Source organism: Pinus tabuliformis, chromosome 2_2, assembly GCF_031772625.1.
Source record: "Pinus tabuliformis cultivar Carrire ecotype Pingquan chromosome 2_2, CPIR1, whole genome shotgun sequence".
Classification (NCBI taxonomy): Eukaryota; Viridiplantae; Streptophyta; class Pinopsida; order Pinales; family Pinaceae; genus Pinus; species Pinus tabuliformis.
In genome coordinates this window covers 52,299,248-52,313,432 of record NC_142300.1, presented here as the reverse complement: position 1 = coordinate 52,313,432, position 14,185 = coordinate 52,299,248, and the positions used below count along the sequence as shown (strand labels likewise).

The 14,185-nt window shown below is 38.3% G+C and overlaps 1 protein-coding gene across 1 annotated transcript; it reads left to right on the top strand.

Moving 5' to 3' along the window:
- The first annotated feature begins 7,823 nt into the window (after nt 1-7,823).
- Nucleotides 7,824-10,204, top strand: LOC149191438 (2-methylene-furan-3-one reductase-like). Its single transcript, XM_089404274.1, has 3 exons — nt 7,824-9,066; nt 9,174-9,657; nt 9,810-10,204. Exons 1-3 carry the CDS (start codon nt 8,746-8,748, stop codon nt 10,076-10,078), a joined length of 1,074 nt encoding a protein of 357 aa, XP_089260400.1. The 5' UTR covers nt 7,824-8,745; the 3' UTR covers nt 10,079-10,204.
- The last annotated feature ends 3,981 nt before the right edge of the window (nt 10,205-14,185 follow it).

Here is a 14,185-nt window from a genome sequence, read left to right as displayed (position 1 = left end):
GTTTTGGAAATCGTTCCTAGACCTAGTGACAAATCAGTTGTCACATCCAAATGGATCTATAAGATCAAACATGATGTTGATGGAAGTATAGACAAGTATAAAGATAGATTCGTTGCAAGGGGTTTTTCTCAAAAGGAAGGCATTGATTATGAAGAAACCTTTCCACCCATAGCAATATACAATACCATTAGAACTCTAGTTTCCTTGGCTGCTACAATGGGTTGGAATATCCATCAAATGGATGTGAAGACCACTTTTTTGAATGGGACCATTGATGAGGAAGTGTATATCAAACAACCCGAAGGCTTTGAAGTTAATAACATGGACTCTCATGTTTGCAGACTTAAGAAGGCTCTATATGGTTTGAAGCAAGCACCTAGGGCATGGTATGAAAGGATGGATGCATATCTACTTAGAATTTGGTTCGTAAAGATTTTTGTTGATGCAATCTCTACATCAAGGTCATGAATAATGAGCCTGTCATTATTCTACTATATGTGGATGATTTATTCATTACAGGTGTGGAACCAAGAATTCAAGAATGCAAGAAGATGTTGGTAGTTGAATTTGAAATGAAGGATCTAGAACTAATGCACAATTACCTAGGTCTAGAAGTATGGCAGAAACCTGGGGAGATATACTTGGGGCAAGGAAAGTACATTATCAAGTTGTTGCAAAAATTTGGGATGACAGATTCCAAGTTGATGACTACTCTTATGATCACCAATCTCAAGAAGTTGAGGGGCTCTGAGGCTCTAGTCTCGTAGATCCTCCCTCCTATCGTCATATGGGGGGCTTCCTAATGTATCTGGTAAATACTAGGCCAGATATATGTTTTGCAGTAAACATTCTTAGTCAATTTTAGTTGGATCCTCATCATGATCACTGGATAGCTGCCAAACACATATTGAGGTATCTTCATGGCGCTATACATCACTGCCTAAAGTATGATGGTAAGGAATTTAAGTTGTTTGGGTATACAAATTCTGGTTAGGGTGGTAGTGAGACCAATGGAAGGAGCACTACCAGAGGATGTTTTAGTCTAGGAGCTGTTATGATTTCATGGATGACTAGGAAGCAAGATCCCATTGCTTTAAGTAGTGCTGAGGCAGAATATGTGGTTGCATGTGAAGTAGGAAAGGAGGTTGTTTGGTAAAGGAAGCTTCTGATAGATTTGTTTGAGAAGTATTTGGGTCCTACTGTGATTAATTGTGACAATCAAAGTTGTATCAAGATATTTGGATATCCTGTGTTTCATGCTAGAACAAAGCATATCAACAATAAGTTCCACTTTATTAGGAACCTGGTGTAGGATGGGATCGTGAAGTTGGAGTATGTCTCGACAGATGAACATGTAGCAGACATACTAACAAAGACTCTTCCTAATAAGAAGTTTGAGTATTTGAGAAGCATTCTTGGTTTAAAAAATATTGTTGATTGTATTAATGATAAGAGATTGGAAGAGATTTGTTGAGGCTTTGTGAGTGAAGCATTGCCTGGGAGGACATCGGGCCGACACTTTGTGTTGATGTCTAAGTCCCAAAGTAGGGAGGGCGGTGTGGGTCGTAGAAATCTGACCATGGATACGCACCTAGGTCCCTGGGTTGGTGGTTAGCAAGTAAGCCTGATGGTACCTAGAGAGGTTGAAAGCTTGAGTCCACCTTATTCCTACTTGGATAGATTTCCTTGGTCATGGATCTAGTCCGTGGCATTATGATGCCTAAACTGTTGAGAGACCAATGGATAGATTTCCCTGGTCAGGAATCTAGTCCATGGCATTGCAGTGCCTAAACTCTTCATTGTTCATATAGTTTGAGATCTTCCATTGTATTTGTATTTTATGAATACCTCCCTAGTTAAGAGGGAGTGTTGGAAAATGTAATTAGGTTCGATCTTCATTAATGTATTCGAGTCATCATGAAATGTACTTGTCAAAAGAATAAAGAAAATAATTTTTATTATTGTATCAATGACTTATTAAAGCATGAATTTCATTCTTGGGTCATCATTATATTATTCAAGGTCCCCATCGTGGAGTCCTAGGATTAATATTGAGTCTATAGAGTCATTGTACATTTAAAGAGACCCTTCTTAGGCTTTTGAATCATGTAAAAAGGTTTAGTATTGAGTAAAATATAATTTAGGTAGCGTCCACGCCAAGTTGGCCTAGAAGAGATCAAGTCAGCCTAAGGACACCTATTCGACCTCACTTGGAGCCTATAGATAGAAGGAAGTCGAATTCATTTGGAGCATCTCGTCTCAAGCTATTCCAATATCTCTAAGGAAGCTGGAGAAGTGCGAAGTAGGTAGAAGAAGCCTAAAATAAGTGCGAGTTGTGTCAAGTCTAAGGAGAAGAATAAAATCGAAGTTTTGGGGATACTCTCTCTCTATTTCGTGCCCTATTTTGGGAGATCGAATTCTTCCAAGTATTGATGTTGCTAGTTGCTATCGGATGTCGTAAGTTGCTACATAGTCAAAATTGCTAGGAAGGAAGTGTTTTTTCAAAGGGGTTGAAGATCTAGAACGCTGACTTGGTGTTGAAGGAAGGTTTGGTCTTTGTCTAGGTTGAAGAGTCTCAAAGAATACTATTGAAGAAAGAGAATTTTTGACTGGGTTTTCTCCTCGAGGGGAGTTTTTCCCTGGCATAGTGCGTACATCTTGTGTCTCTTGTTTTGTGATCTTCATACACACATAATATGGTAATTGCTTGATGAAAGATAAGGTTATAAAGAAGTAAAAGAAGCAAATATAATTAAGAAGTAAATATCAAAAAAGAGAATCAAACCCTAATCTGCTTGCATTGATTTCTCAATAGTATCATCCTTAATTCTTCTCCTCATGTCTAGCCTTTGTCTCTACCTCAATTCTCTGGGGACATTAGTCAAGACCACCCAATTTTGATCACACTGCCTAATCCAAGCCTTAAAATATGGTAAAAAAAACTTAAAATTCTTGATCAATGATTTTAATTTGAGTGAAGGGTACATTTTTGCTAAGGCCATGACAAAAAAGTTCAACAATCAACACCACCAACACTAGAATACATATAGGGCTAGGTGCTCTTGATTAAATGGCAATCACATACCCTCATGAGTCATATGTCATGGAATCTAGTTAAATGTCGTAATTTCATTGATCCTAAAATCAAAAAAATTGTTAAGTCTGTTAAATTTTGAATTGGATATGAAAATTTGATTATCTCCATAATATGAGTCCAATAGGGTTGGAACCATTATCAAATGTCCTAAAACTTATAAATGGTAATGTTAAAAATTTAAGGGATGAAAATGAAAGATAAAGGAGAATGTCACTTTTACTTTAAGAATTTAACATTGCCATTAGGGAGCATCCAAAAGATCACCTTGGGAGCGTCCAAGAAACATGAGGGGACAATGGTTCAACACGTGGGAGCACAGTTCCATGTAGTGGTTCCAAATGTTTAGGAACAATGCAAATTGAGCCCAAAGTGCAGTTTTATGAATGCTTTGGCCACAATTTTGCAATGTGCGTGTTTCTGGGGGTCTAGTGTGTCAAGGGAATAGTTTTTGCAACACTGAAATGGCCTAACTAACCATTCATGTAGTCCATCCTTTGCCTTGAACATTGTCTTCCACTCATCACCTTCCCTTATCCAAATATGATGATATCCACTCTTTAAATCTCTCTTTAAAAAGTACTTTTCCCTACTCAAGCAATTCATGAGGTCTTTCCATTCTTGGTAAGGGGAATTGATACTTGATAGTAATCTTGTTAATAGCTCTTGAATCAATGCACATTTTCATTCACCATTATTCTTTGGTGTCAAAACTACAGGGATAACACAAGGACTTAAAATTTCTCAAACCAACCCCTTATTAAGTAATTATTGCACCTGCCTATTTACTTTTTCACTATCTATATGAATCATTATGTAAGGAGCATTGTTAGGTAAACTTGATCCTGAAATCAAATCAATCTGATATGAATACTTCTCATGGGAGGCATTCCCATTGGCTTGGCAACAATATCTTCAAAGTCATCCAATGATTGTTGAATTTCCATTGGCACATAACTCTTTTACTCATCTTCTTATACATACTTGGAATTATTTCCAAACACAATCTTGCCTCCCTTTGTCCCCTGATAAATTCTTTGGCTGAGCACAACATTACATGACCACTTTTACTACTAGCAGACCTGGCATCGTTGTTGTCCATAGTCATTGTCTCCTCATTTTCCATTGGCTCTAGTGTATAACATCGTCCATCCTTTTGAAAGACATTTATTTTGCATACCATTATGGAGCACCTTCCCATCAAACAACCATGGGTTGCCCAACAATACATGACATGAATCCATCTCTACCATGTTAGACAATACCTGGTCATTGAAATTGTTGATCCAATAATTGAGTGGTCATTGCTCTATCAAAGTGACATATTGACCCCTCTGAAACCATGAAACCCAATATGGATTGGGGTGAGGGATATACTTTAATTTTAGCTTATTGATTACCTTTGTGGACACCAAATTTTCTATACTCCCAACATCTATGATCAAGTTGCAACATTTACCTTGAACCTTCCATCTAGTTATAAAACTCTCTTCCTCAATTCAAGTTTTTTTGTAGCCTACTTTTCAGGCTTCAGTTTCACCCTTTTGAAAACAAGGTTTTCACCCTCTTCACACTAGAGTACTATAATATTGTCTCCCATAGATGATGCCTCACATGCATGTATGACATGAGTCCTGCCCTCATTCCTTCTTCTTGGATTGTGCGTCACTAGCCATTTAAATGTTTTGTGTTCTTCTACTCCACATCATGGGGGCTTCACTCAATGAACCTCTAACATATCACGTGTATTCGTGTCATACTAAACAATACTCTTAATTTGACTACATATTGGAAAATACCTCTAAAAATCACATTATTTAACCCCCTACAAATATGAACCTAATACACCTCCACAATTTAAAAACCCCTACTTTCACTAGATATTGTAGGTATCCATTTTTTCATTAACATTGTTATACCCTTTTATATTTTTTCATTAACTTTGAGCTCCATTTTTTATCATTGTCAATATAAAAACCCTTTACCTCCCTTTATATGTTCAATATATTATGTAATTTTTTCCTCAACATATATCTCTCAATATGAATGCACGTGGTACAGTATTGATCCCCAAGTGAAGCCCCCGTGCTTGGGTCGCCCACCGGGTCGGGTTTGCACGCTCACCCGCGCCCTGCGATGCCCTCGGGTCGGGTCCCTGCCCACGCCCTGCGATGCCCTCGGCTGGGTCGCCAACCCACGCCCTGCAACTCCACCCGCACTTATGTCCACTCACCATCGGTTTGCCTGTAACTCATCTGCCCACCTGCGTTTGCCCAAAGTAATCCAACCTCCTTATGCCTCCATTTCTCGTCCCCTATCTCTGTGATTTCAAAGCAAGTTTGTTGGTCGAAGGATTGCCTAAGTGCTCCACACGCACTCCATATATATATGGGTTGGGCGGACCCGAACGCCACCCAACCGACGCATCTGTTCGACTTTCTCCATGGTCGGCCCCCTCCTTCTGCACGTCGCTCTGTCAGATCAATATTGCATATATCAAGTCGGCCCATCTATTCAACACATCGGCCTATCTCTGTCACATGCCCAAGTCGGTCATATAAACTCGACCTCCCCGTCACATAGTTCGGCCAACTCATCGCACATCTCTATTGTGGGTCACACAAGTCACCAGTGTCGCCCTCCGCCGTTGCACATCCTCCGCACGTCTCACCGAGTGCTTGTTGGTCTCACCCTTTGCTATGGGCGCGCGCCCACTCATTGCCTTTAACCAACGTGCTCTCCGCACAACTCGTCGCAGATAGTGGTGCGACCGTCCCATACAAATTGAAAATGTCTTCCCACCACCGCACATAACCGAGTTCGGACGCCCGTCGCACATGGGGGCACCTGACTCAACTCGTGGGCCTGACAGCAACGTTGCAACAACAATGAAAGTAGTTTTACTTAAACACTCACAATATACAATGACACAAAACTAAATAGGACAGAATTAACAACGTAAATAACAAGAAAAATAGAAGGAAATGGATTCAATCTATAACTCTTTATTGAATAGCACCCCAATTTGCACTATGGAATACAATCCGGAGGCCTTAGCCTCTCCACAATTCACAATATTTAGAGAAATAAGAACCAAATGGAAGACAATCTAAGACTTCCTTGAGAACCAACTGAGATTCATTCCTCTCTTCCCTCTTGTGGATCTGGAGCTGCACCTTCTCTTCCCCATGGAAAACTATTGGGACTGATGGCATTGTTGAGACAACTCTCCTTTGATAATTGAATGGTTTTATAATTTTCTCTTAGACTCTTCAGTTCATATGGTCACCCAACAGCCTGCAACTCTTCACTCCTCCATAGTTGTCTCTACAAATACCTAGAATAGCTTATGTTTACAGTTCCAATTCTGATTTTAGGTATTTTTGTCCTTTAGCATTTCTTTTCCCAAGTACAGACACTATATTAATGGTGATTGTTTTATTTCTTTCACTAAAATAAATTATTTGCGTCTATTGTTATAATGATAATTAACATGGCCAGTTCTTCATCATCCGTGGTCTTGCCAGCCCTCAGACTTTAACATTTTCCGAGAAAAGCTGTTGCTGCAGCATGTTTCTGCATCCAGTGGCTTGTCCACAACTGTAGAAAGAGCAAACGACCAACCTGCCCGGTCCCTTGACAAAAAGCTTAATTTTTCAAGCCAAGTCAGGTGATTTTTGAAATCTGTGGCTTGTGCATTTCCTGCAAACTCAACATGACTGGAAGCAGAGGGCTGGTCGCAGATCTAATCTCCCTTAGGGGATCATCCCGATGTTCTTTATGACAGCTAATTTTATCATTTGTTCAAAGTTCTTTGTTTCAGTGGACACAAAATCCAAGTCTTCTAAAATATCATTTTTATTCCCCTCTCTATCCTTTGCTACGGAGCAGGATTCTTCATCACCTGATAGGCTCATATGGAGCCAAAATCTTTATAAAAAATTCCATACAACTTTATTTTTATAAGATAGAAATAATTTTAATTGATGGTCGTTCGACAGTTCAAAATTTGAAAGGGCCGTCTGCTAGAAATCATCTTCCCCAGTCTTATGAACGGCAAGGATCTTTGGAGCTGACTGGAACAGCTGGGATATAAGGAGTCTGTTACTTATTCAACTTCTTTTGGCTCAAAATTGCAGTTCTCACTCTAGGACACTGGGCAGCCTGCCATTTCACTCGTCTAAGAGTTCAATTTCGTCCTCAGGTGGTCCAGAATCAAAGTTAGGATTTCCTTCAACAAGAAATGCAGGTTTTAGGAAGTTATCAAACTCATCCTCGCTATCGTCAAAATTATCCTGCTCATCATATGGCAAATTATTCCTTTGTTGAATGTTTGCAGTATCGCTTTCTGAAATTTGAGAAGATAGCCCCTCATAGCACTGTTCATTTTGTTTTATTGACAGTAGTGGACCAAGGATTGTATGAAGTGGTTTCCACTCGTTTTGAGGCATCTTCCTTTTGCGAGCTCTTTGGAGTCTGTCTATGTTTCCTTCGACGCGGTTTGCATAATTTATTTTCTCGATCTAGTAGATTTCAGTCCCAATGTGGCGAAATAATTGTTCGTCCTTCACATGGAACTGTAAATCCAGCAACTCATCTCTAGCCTACCTTAATCGCGAGTTCCCTCCATTAGAAAAGAGAGGTGAATGATCTGACGAACAATTTCAGTCTCCTTCGAGGATTTTTTCTGTGCCACAGCTGGAAATGGAATTTGTTAAGAATTTAACCTATTCATCGCTTAGGGTTTGCGCGATGGAGTCCATCTTCGTTTCGTCTTCCGTGCGTAGCTCTTCTGGTTTTACTTCCAGATCGCTGGCCATGGCCATGGCTTCTCTGTGAAAAAACCCTCGAGGGTTTGCAGGATTTAGATTTCCATTTTCATGGCATTCCCTCTGCAAAAGCGCATGGTTGGCTTCCGTACCTGTTGTCCAGCAATTACCAAAGCCGACGGGGACTCCGGCCCCGGGCCAACAGCCTCACAAGCTTCCTACTGAACACTAATGACCTAACAAAATCGATAGATCAAATCTTTAAAATGTGCTCCCAATTACAAAAAAGAAAACGTAAACTTGACAAAAGGGCAGATGATAACAGGGAAGCAACTTCGTCTACAACAAAAATTGAGCGCCAAATCTCTGGAGGTGGGAGAACCACTAAACAGAATATCCAAGAATATCCAAAGCAGCGAACACCTAGCAGACCCGCCAGATTGAGGAAGACAATTGCAGAATTTCTATGAAATCATAAATAGACACCTACAAAGGGCGATCGTGCTCCCATTCTTCCGACTGTTAAACGAAGTTGAAGATTGCACATTCAAAATCGAATGTGGTTTTTGGGTGCGCTAGTCCATTTCACGAAGCTGCACTGAATTAGGATGATGCAACTTGAGTGAACAAGACGACGGGATGGCTCACGGGATCGCCGGGAGATTTGGTAGCCGACGGGGGATGGGTCGAAGGGTCATAACATCACGTGCCGAACTGTGCATGTCAAGACATCCCATCGTGGCGTTTAGTCGGTGAACAGTATCATAGCGTTTTGAATGGCCTTGTCGCAACCAATATTTGTTTTTGACAAATTGTTTTTCGTACAATTGTGTTTGATTCGTCTCTCCTTCTGTCTACATGCAATGAATCCTGCGCTTTTACATGTGCAACCTTCTGTATGAAAGACTGACGCCAACATCCTCTGGTTACGCAAGACATTCATTCTACAAACCTAACAGCACAATTTTTGATACTAGGTTCTCTGATCCGATCAGATCAAATCCAGAAAATATGAATAATAAAGTGCAGAAAGCGTGGATGTACAACGAATATGGATCAATAGAGGTCCTGCACTTTGGGGATTTCCCTGTTCCAAAGCCTGGGCTAGGCCAGCTTTTAGTTCGAGTCCGGGCCGCTGCTCTTAATCCTGCTGACTTTAAGAGACGGGGAGGCTTATTAAGAAACGCGGATTCCGATTTTCCGGTATTCAGATTGACTAATTAACCCTCTATTTTTCGCACATAAGCACGTTTACCCCCATTGACATGTATGTAATCTTTGTTTATTGCTTATTTGTCTGTGTTTTGCAGACTGTGCCAGGCTGTGATATGTCAGGAGTGGTGGTGGAAATTGGTGATGGTGTCTCCAAGTTCAAGGCCGGTGACGAGATATACAGCAATATCCAGAATTTCGCAGCAGGCAGGCCAAAGCAGTGCGGGACTCTCGCCCAGTACACAGTGGTGGAGGAATACCTGGTGGCGCCGAAGCCCAATAATTTATCGTTCGAGGAAGCAGCGAGCCTGCCGCTTGCGCTCCAGACTGCGCAGCAGGCGTTCGATATAGCCAAATTTGAGAAGGGGCAGAGCGTGTTCATTGTGGGAGGAGCGGGCGGAGTGGGCAGCCTCGCCATTCAGCTGGCAAAGCATGTGTATGGAGCTTCCAGGATCGTTTCCACGGCTAGCACTGGGAAGCTCGAGTTCGTGAAAAGCCTGGGGGCAGATGTGGTCATCGATTATACGAAGCAGAGCTACGATCAGATCTCCGAGAAATTCGATTTCGTATTCGACACCATAGGTCAGTTCTGATAACAATTCTACGCGTTGCCTGTTTTCGTTCTTTGGTTTGGCCTGGTGAGTCTTGGAACTAATCCTGGGCCTGATAGGGCGCATCTAAGAGCTATTATTTAAATTCAATGTTAATTTTCGTTTCATTTGATGGAATTGCAGGGGATTCCTTCAAATCTCATGTGTTGGCTAAAGAGGAAGGCAAGGTTGTGGACATAGGGTTGCTCCAGCCTCATCCCAGAGCTCAGTTTTACGTAGTGTCAGCCAGCGCACATAACCTGGAGAAGTTGCAACCCTATATAGAGATTGAGAAGCTGAAACCAGTGATTGATCCGAAGAGCCCTTACTCATTCTCAGACGTTATAGAGGCTTTCAAACATCAAGAAAGCGGACGAGCCCGAGGGAAGATTGTTATTTCCCCCATCCAGTGAGAGAAATAATTGATGTAGGGATGACTGCATCCATTTCTAAATTGTTATTACAGTTAGTAAGTTTACATATTTCAAGATACATTTATATTCACATTTATATCTATTATACTACAGTGTTGGGTGGCTTACCTGGTCCTTAACCTAAATATTTATCGGCCCAAGATCCACCATGGCCTTCAAAGTCCCTCTCATCAACCATGTGTCTATCAGTCTTTCAAACCCTTCACGATGAAAACTCTTGCATTTTTATTTTTTCAATGTCACTTCCATTGGTATCAAGACTAATTGTTGTCCATTAGGGTTTCAATTGCAGAAACATTTTACACATCAGTTTTTGTGACAGAGTGTTCATGGCGCTCGCTGTGCCTTCAACTGGTTATTTTTTCAATGTCACATTCATTGCTATCAAGACTAATTGTTGTCCATTAGGGTCTCAATTGCAGAAACATTTTACACATCGGTTTTGTGACAGAGTGTCCATGGCGCTCTCTGTGGCTTCAACTGGTTATTTTTTCAATGTCACATTCATTTATATCAAGACTAATTGTTGTCCATTAGGGTCTCAATTGCAGAAACATTTTACACATCAGTTTTTGTGACAGAGTGTCCATGGCGCTCAGTGTGCCTTCAACTGGCAAGACAGGATCATCATCCTTGTCCTCTTGCTCTGTTATCCTATGGTGTTCCTCTTATCGATAAACGTAGTCTCATCCATGATTTCTCATGTTTTCTTCCTTCTCCACGGAAGAATTATAGTGACCAAAGTCAGTGGAATTGAGTTAGACTCGGAAACTTCGTTACAGTTTGGTTCAGTCATTAAATCTCTTTAAAAAAAATCGTTTGTTGCAGATTCTAACGATGCATTTTCCCTCGTTCCAGTTGCAGTCCTCATTGAATCTAATTATATCTGAGTTCCTTACAAAGAAATTCAGAAGACTTCAGAACTTCTTATAAAGAAATATACATAAAAGTTGATTTGTTGCAAACCCTGAAGATGCATTTCCTTTGTTTCCACTTTTCTCTTGGACTATGGAACTCAGAAATTGTATTCTTTATTTTCGAAAATGAAAGGTCGGACTGGTGTGACAAGATTCTAGTACAGAAAACCCTGGTTATCAAGGTTCATTACCAAACGATTTATGTATATTTATAAGCTACCATATTTAATGAAGTCGAGACATATCGACCTGTGACTCTTGTACAAAACGTCTTCGTTTTCAGGGGATAGTTCCACGACAAGACACCATGAGTATTTATTTATTAATTACATTCAGTATTTACAGCAAGGGTTTTGAAGTTGAGACATATCTAACTTTAATTTTAAGGATTCGATAAAAATTCTGAGAGTGTTTTGAAGTTTGAAGCAGAAGTATACCCTATATTTAGTTTTACTATTTGATTAAATATCTGTGAAGTCTGGCCCACGGTTGTTTGTGCATTCACATTGTGGAGCTCAAGTATAGCTTTTAAGACTTTAAAAAGAGAAATATGCTGCTGTATAAATTAACGGGATGATAAAAATTTATGGGTATTAGGCTTCGATACATTATAAAATCTTATATTGTGTAAATTTTCACGATTATAGTTTGAAAATTTATTTTACAAAATACTTATTTTATTTTATATCTATAGTATATCTTATTAATAATAAATATTAAAAAAAATTGTAAAATATAATTAAATTATAATTTTTATATATATAGTTTTTAGAAAGAATGCATAAAGGGATTCAACATCTTGAAACACCCCTATGGTACTCTAAATTTGCAAATTAAACAACTTCAATTCATTTTTTTTTTAAATCTCTATAATATTTTGATTAAAATTAAGCAAAAAAAAAATAGTAAAAAAGTCATTTCCTCTAACTTAACATATATATATATATATATATATATATATCTATATATGTATGTATCATAAATAGACTTTGTTACAATATCATTGGTGGCTTAAATTCCTAGAAAACCATAGGTCATTTGATATGACACTTGTTTATATGACATCATTTTTTAATTAATCTATTTAATTAAAAGAGAAATAAAGGGCATCACTAATTTGAGACCTTTGATATGTGAATATTGTTAAAAATATTCTAAATTTTTCCTTAGAGTTTAAATCTCTATTATCTACCCACTAATTATCTGGAGCCTAATGTAGTAGAGATATTATAATGTCAAGATAAACATTTTGACTTAATCAAAATAAAACTATATATATATATATATATATATATATATATATATATATAAGATTCTCCAAGATATTCTGGTAGAGATGTTGCAATGTTTGTTTAATATTTTCACTTGGTCAAAATAAAATAAAATAAATTATAATTATAATTGACTAGCAACTGCCCCAAAAGGTGCAAGAAGAGACTGATAGGTTTTTTAAATTGAAGAATTTGTATTTTAATTTCCATAATCAAGTAAATAATCATTGATATATTAAATTTAAGTTTTTTTAGTGTATTTTTTTTAATATTTATAAGTTATGTTTTTTGTTTCAAATCTCTTCAATATTAGGATACATCATATTAATGTTGAATTGAAGATGTTATTTTTTGACAATGTTTGTTTACAACATCAAGTTGTCAAAATATCTTATAAAGTTACTTGCCACTTGTACATATAAAAAACAATTCAATAATTGCATATGTCAAATTACTTATGACTTGTACATATAAAAAACAATTCAATAATTGCATATGTCAAATTACTTATGACTTGTACATATAAAAAACAATTCAATAATTGCATATGTCCATTTTGGCTACGTTTACCACCATATCAAAATCTGGATAAATCCTTTTGCAAAGCTAAGACTCATAACAAACTTGCTATGTAAAAAAATTGCATTTATGATGAATAATATGAAAAATTTTAAATTTCTATATAAAATGAATTTTATTCATATTTTAGAAAAAAAAATCTAAAAAATTGAAATAAAATATTTATTAATTTATTCTTTTTAATGATTATATAAATTTTGAATTATTTACTAAATTCTTTAATTATAAATGATGATGATGATGATGATGATGATAGTGGTTAACGTCCACTGAGACCAAATTGGTCTATCGGACCTATAGTTTTCTAAGTTTTTAATTGTCTGGCTCCTCGTCTTTCTTGGCGAGATTGGTGCTGTAGCTTCCTTTTTTTCTCTACGGTCTTCCAACTTCTTTTATCTTGCATCTCCTTCATCTCTTTTGGTTCTTGAGACATTGGTGTCTTAGCTTCGCGATCTATTGTGTTTGTCCTTTTGAAGATAGTCAGAGAAGAAGTTTGGTCTAGGAGATCTGCTTTGCTGTTAAATGAAGATTTATTTTGTGTGGTATTCGAATCTTCATAACTGTTGATGCTTGAGGGGTTGTCGAGTTCACTTTTTTGTTGTTGGGCGGGGCTTTCTCCCTACTTGTCTTGAGAGTTGTTTCTTTCTTGCCTGATTTCTTGTGATTCAAGGTTTTCTCTAGAGTATTCTTCTTTGATGACAATGTAGTGTTCTTTTTGTGCTTCTTCCCACCATGTAAATCTGTGGTGGTTTTTTCTAACAGAGTTTTTTGGGAGGCTTTTGGGCAATTTTTGGCTAGATGGTCTGTCTCAAAGCAGGATCGACACCTAAATAGGACAACTTTCATAATCAAGTTTATGGTTCCACACATAGTCTTTACTTGTTAGGTTTATTTCAGCTGGGAATCCGGCGCTAAAATCCATTTCCACACAGATGCGTGCATAGGTGGTTCTGGCATATTCCTCTATTTCTGGGCACCTGCAGTAAAATTTCCCAATTTCATTTCCAATGGCTTTTAGCGAGGAGAGATTCCAGAGATGCAAGGGTAGGCTTGGCAATCTCACCCAAACTGGTGCTGAGGTTATGAATTCTGTTGAGGGATCAAATGATGGGTTCCATGGCTTCATGAATAGGCTTGAGTTTTCCCAAAACCAAGGGCTGAAATCTAGAATACATTGTCTGCTTTTAGGATTTTCAAAATCTACTATAAAGAAACCCCTAGCACAGGGGTAGATATTAATTTCATCAGAAATGACAGGCCTCTGAGATCTAATTGTGGAGAGCTGTTAGCCGCAGCCAAAAACCATTGAACCGGCAGAT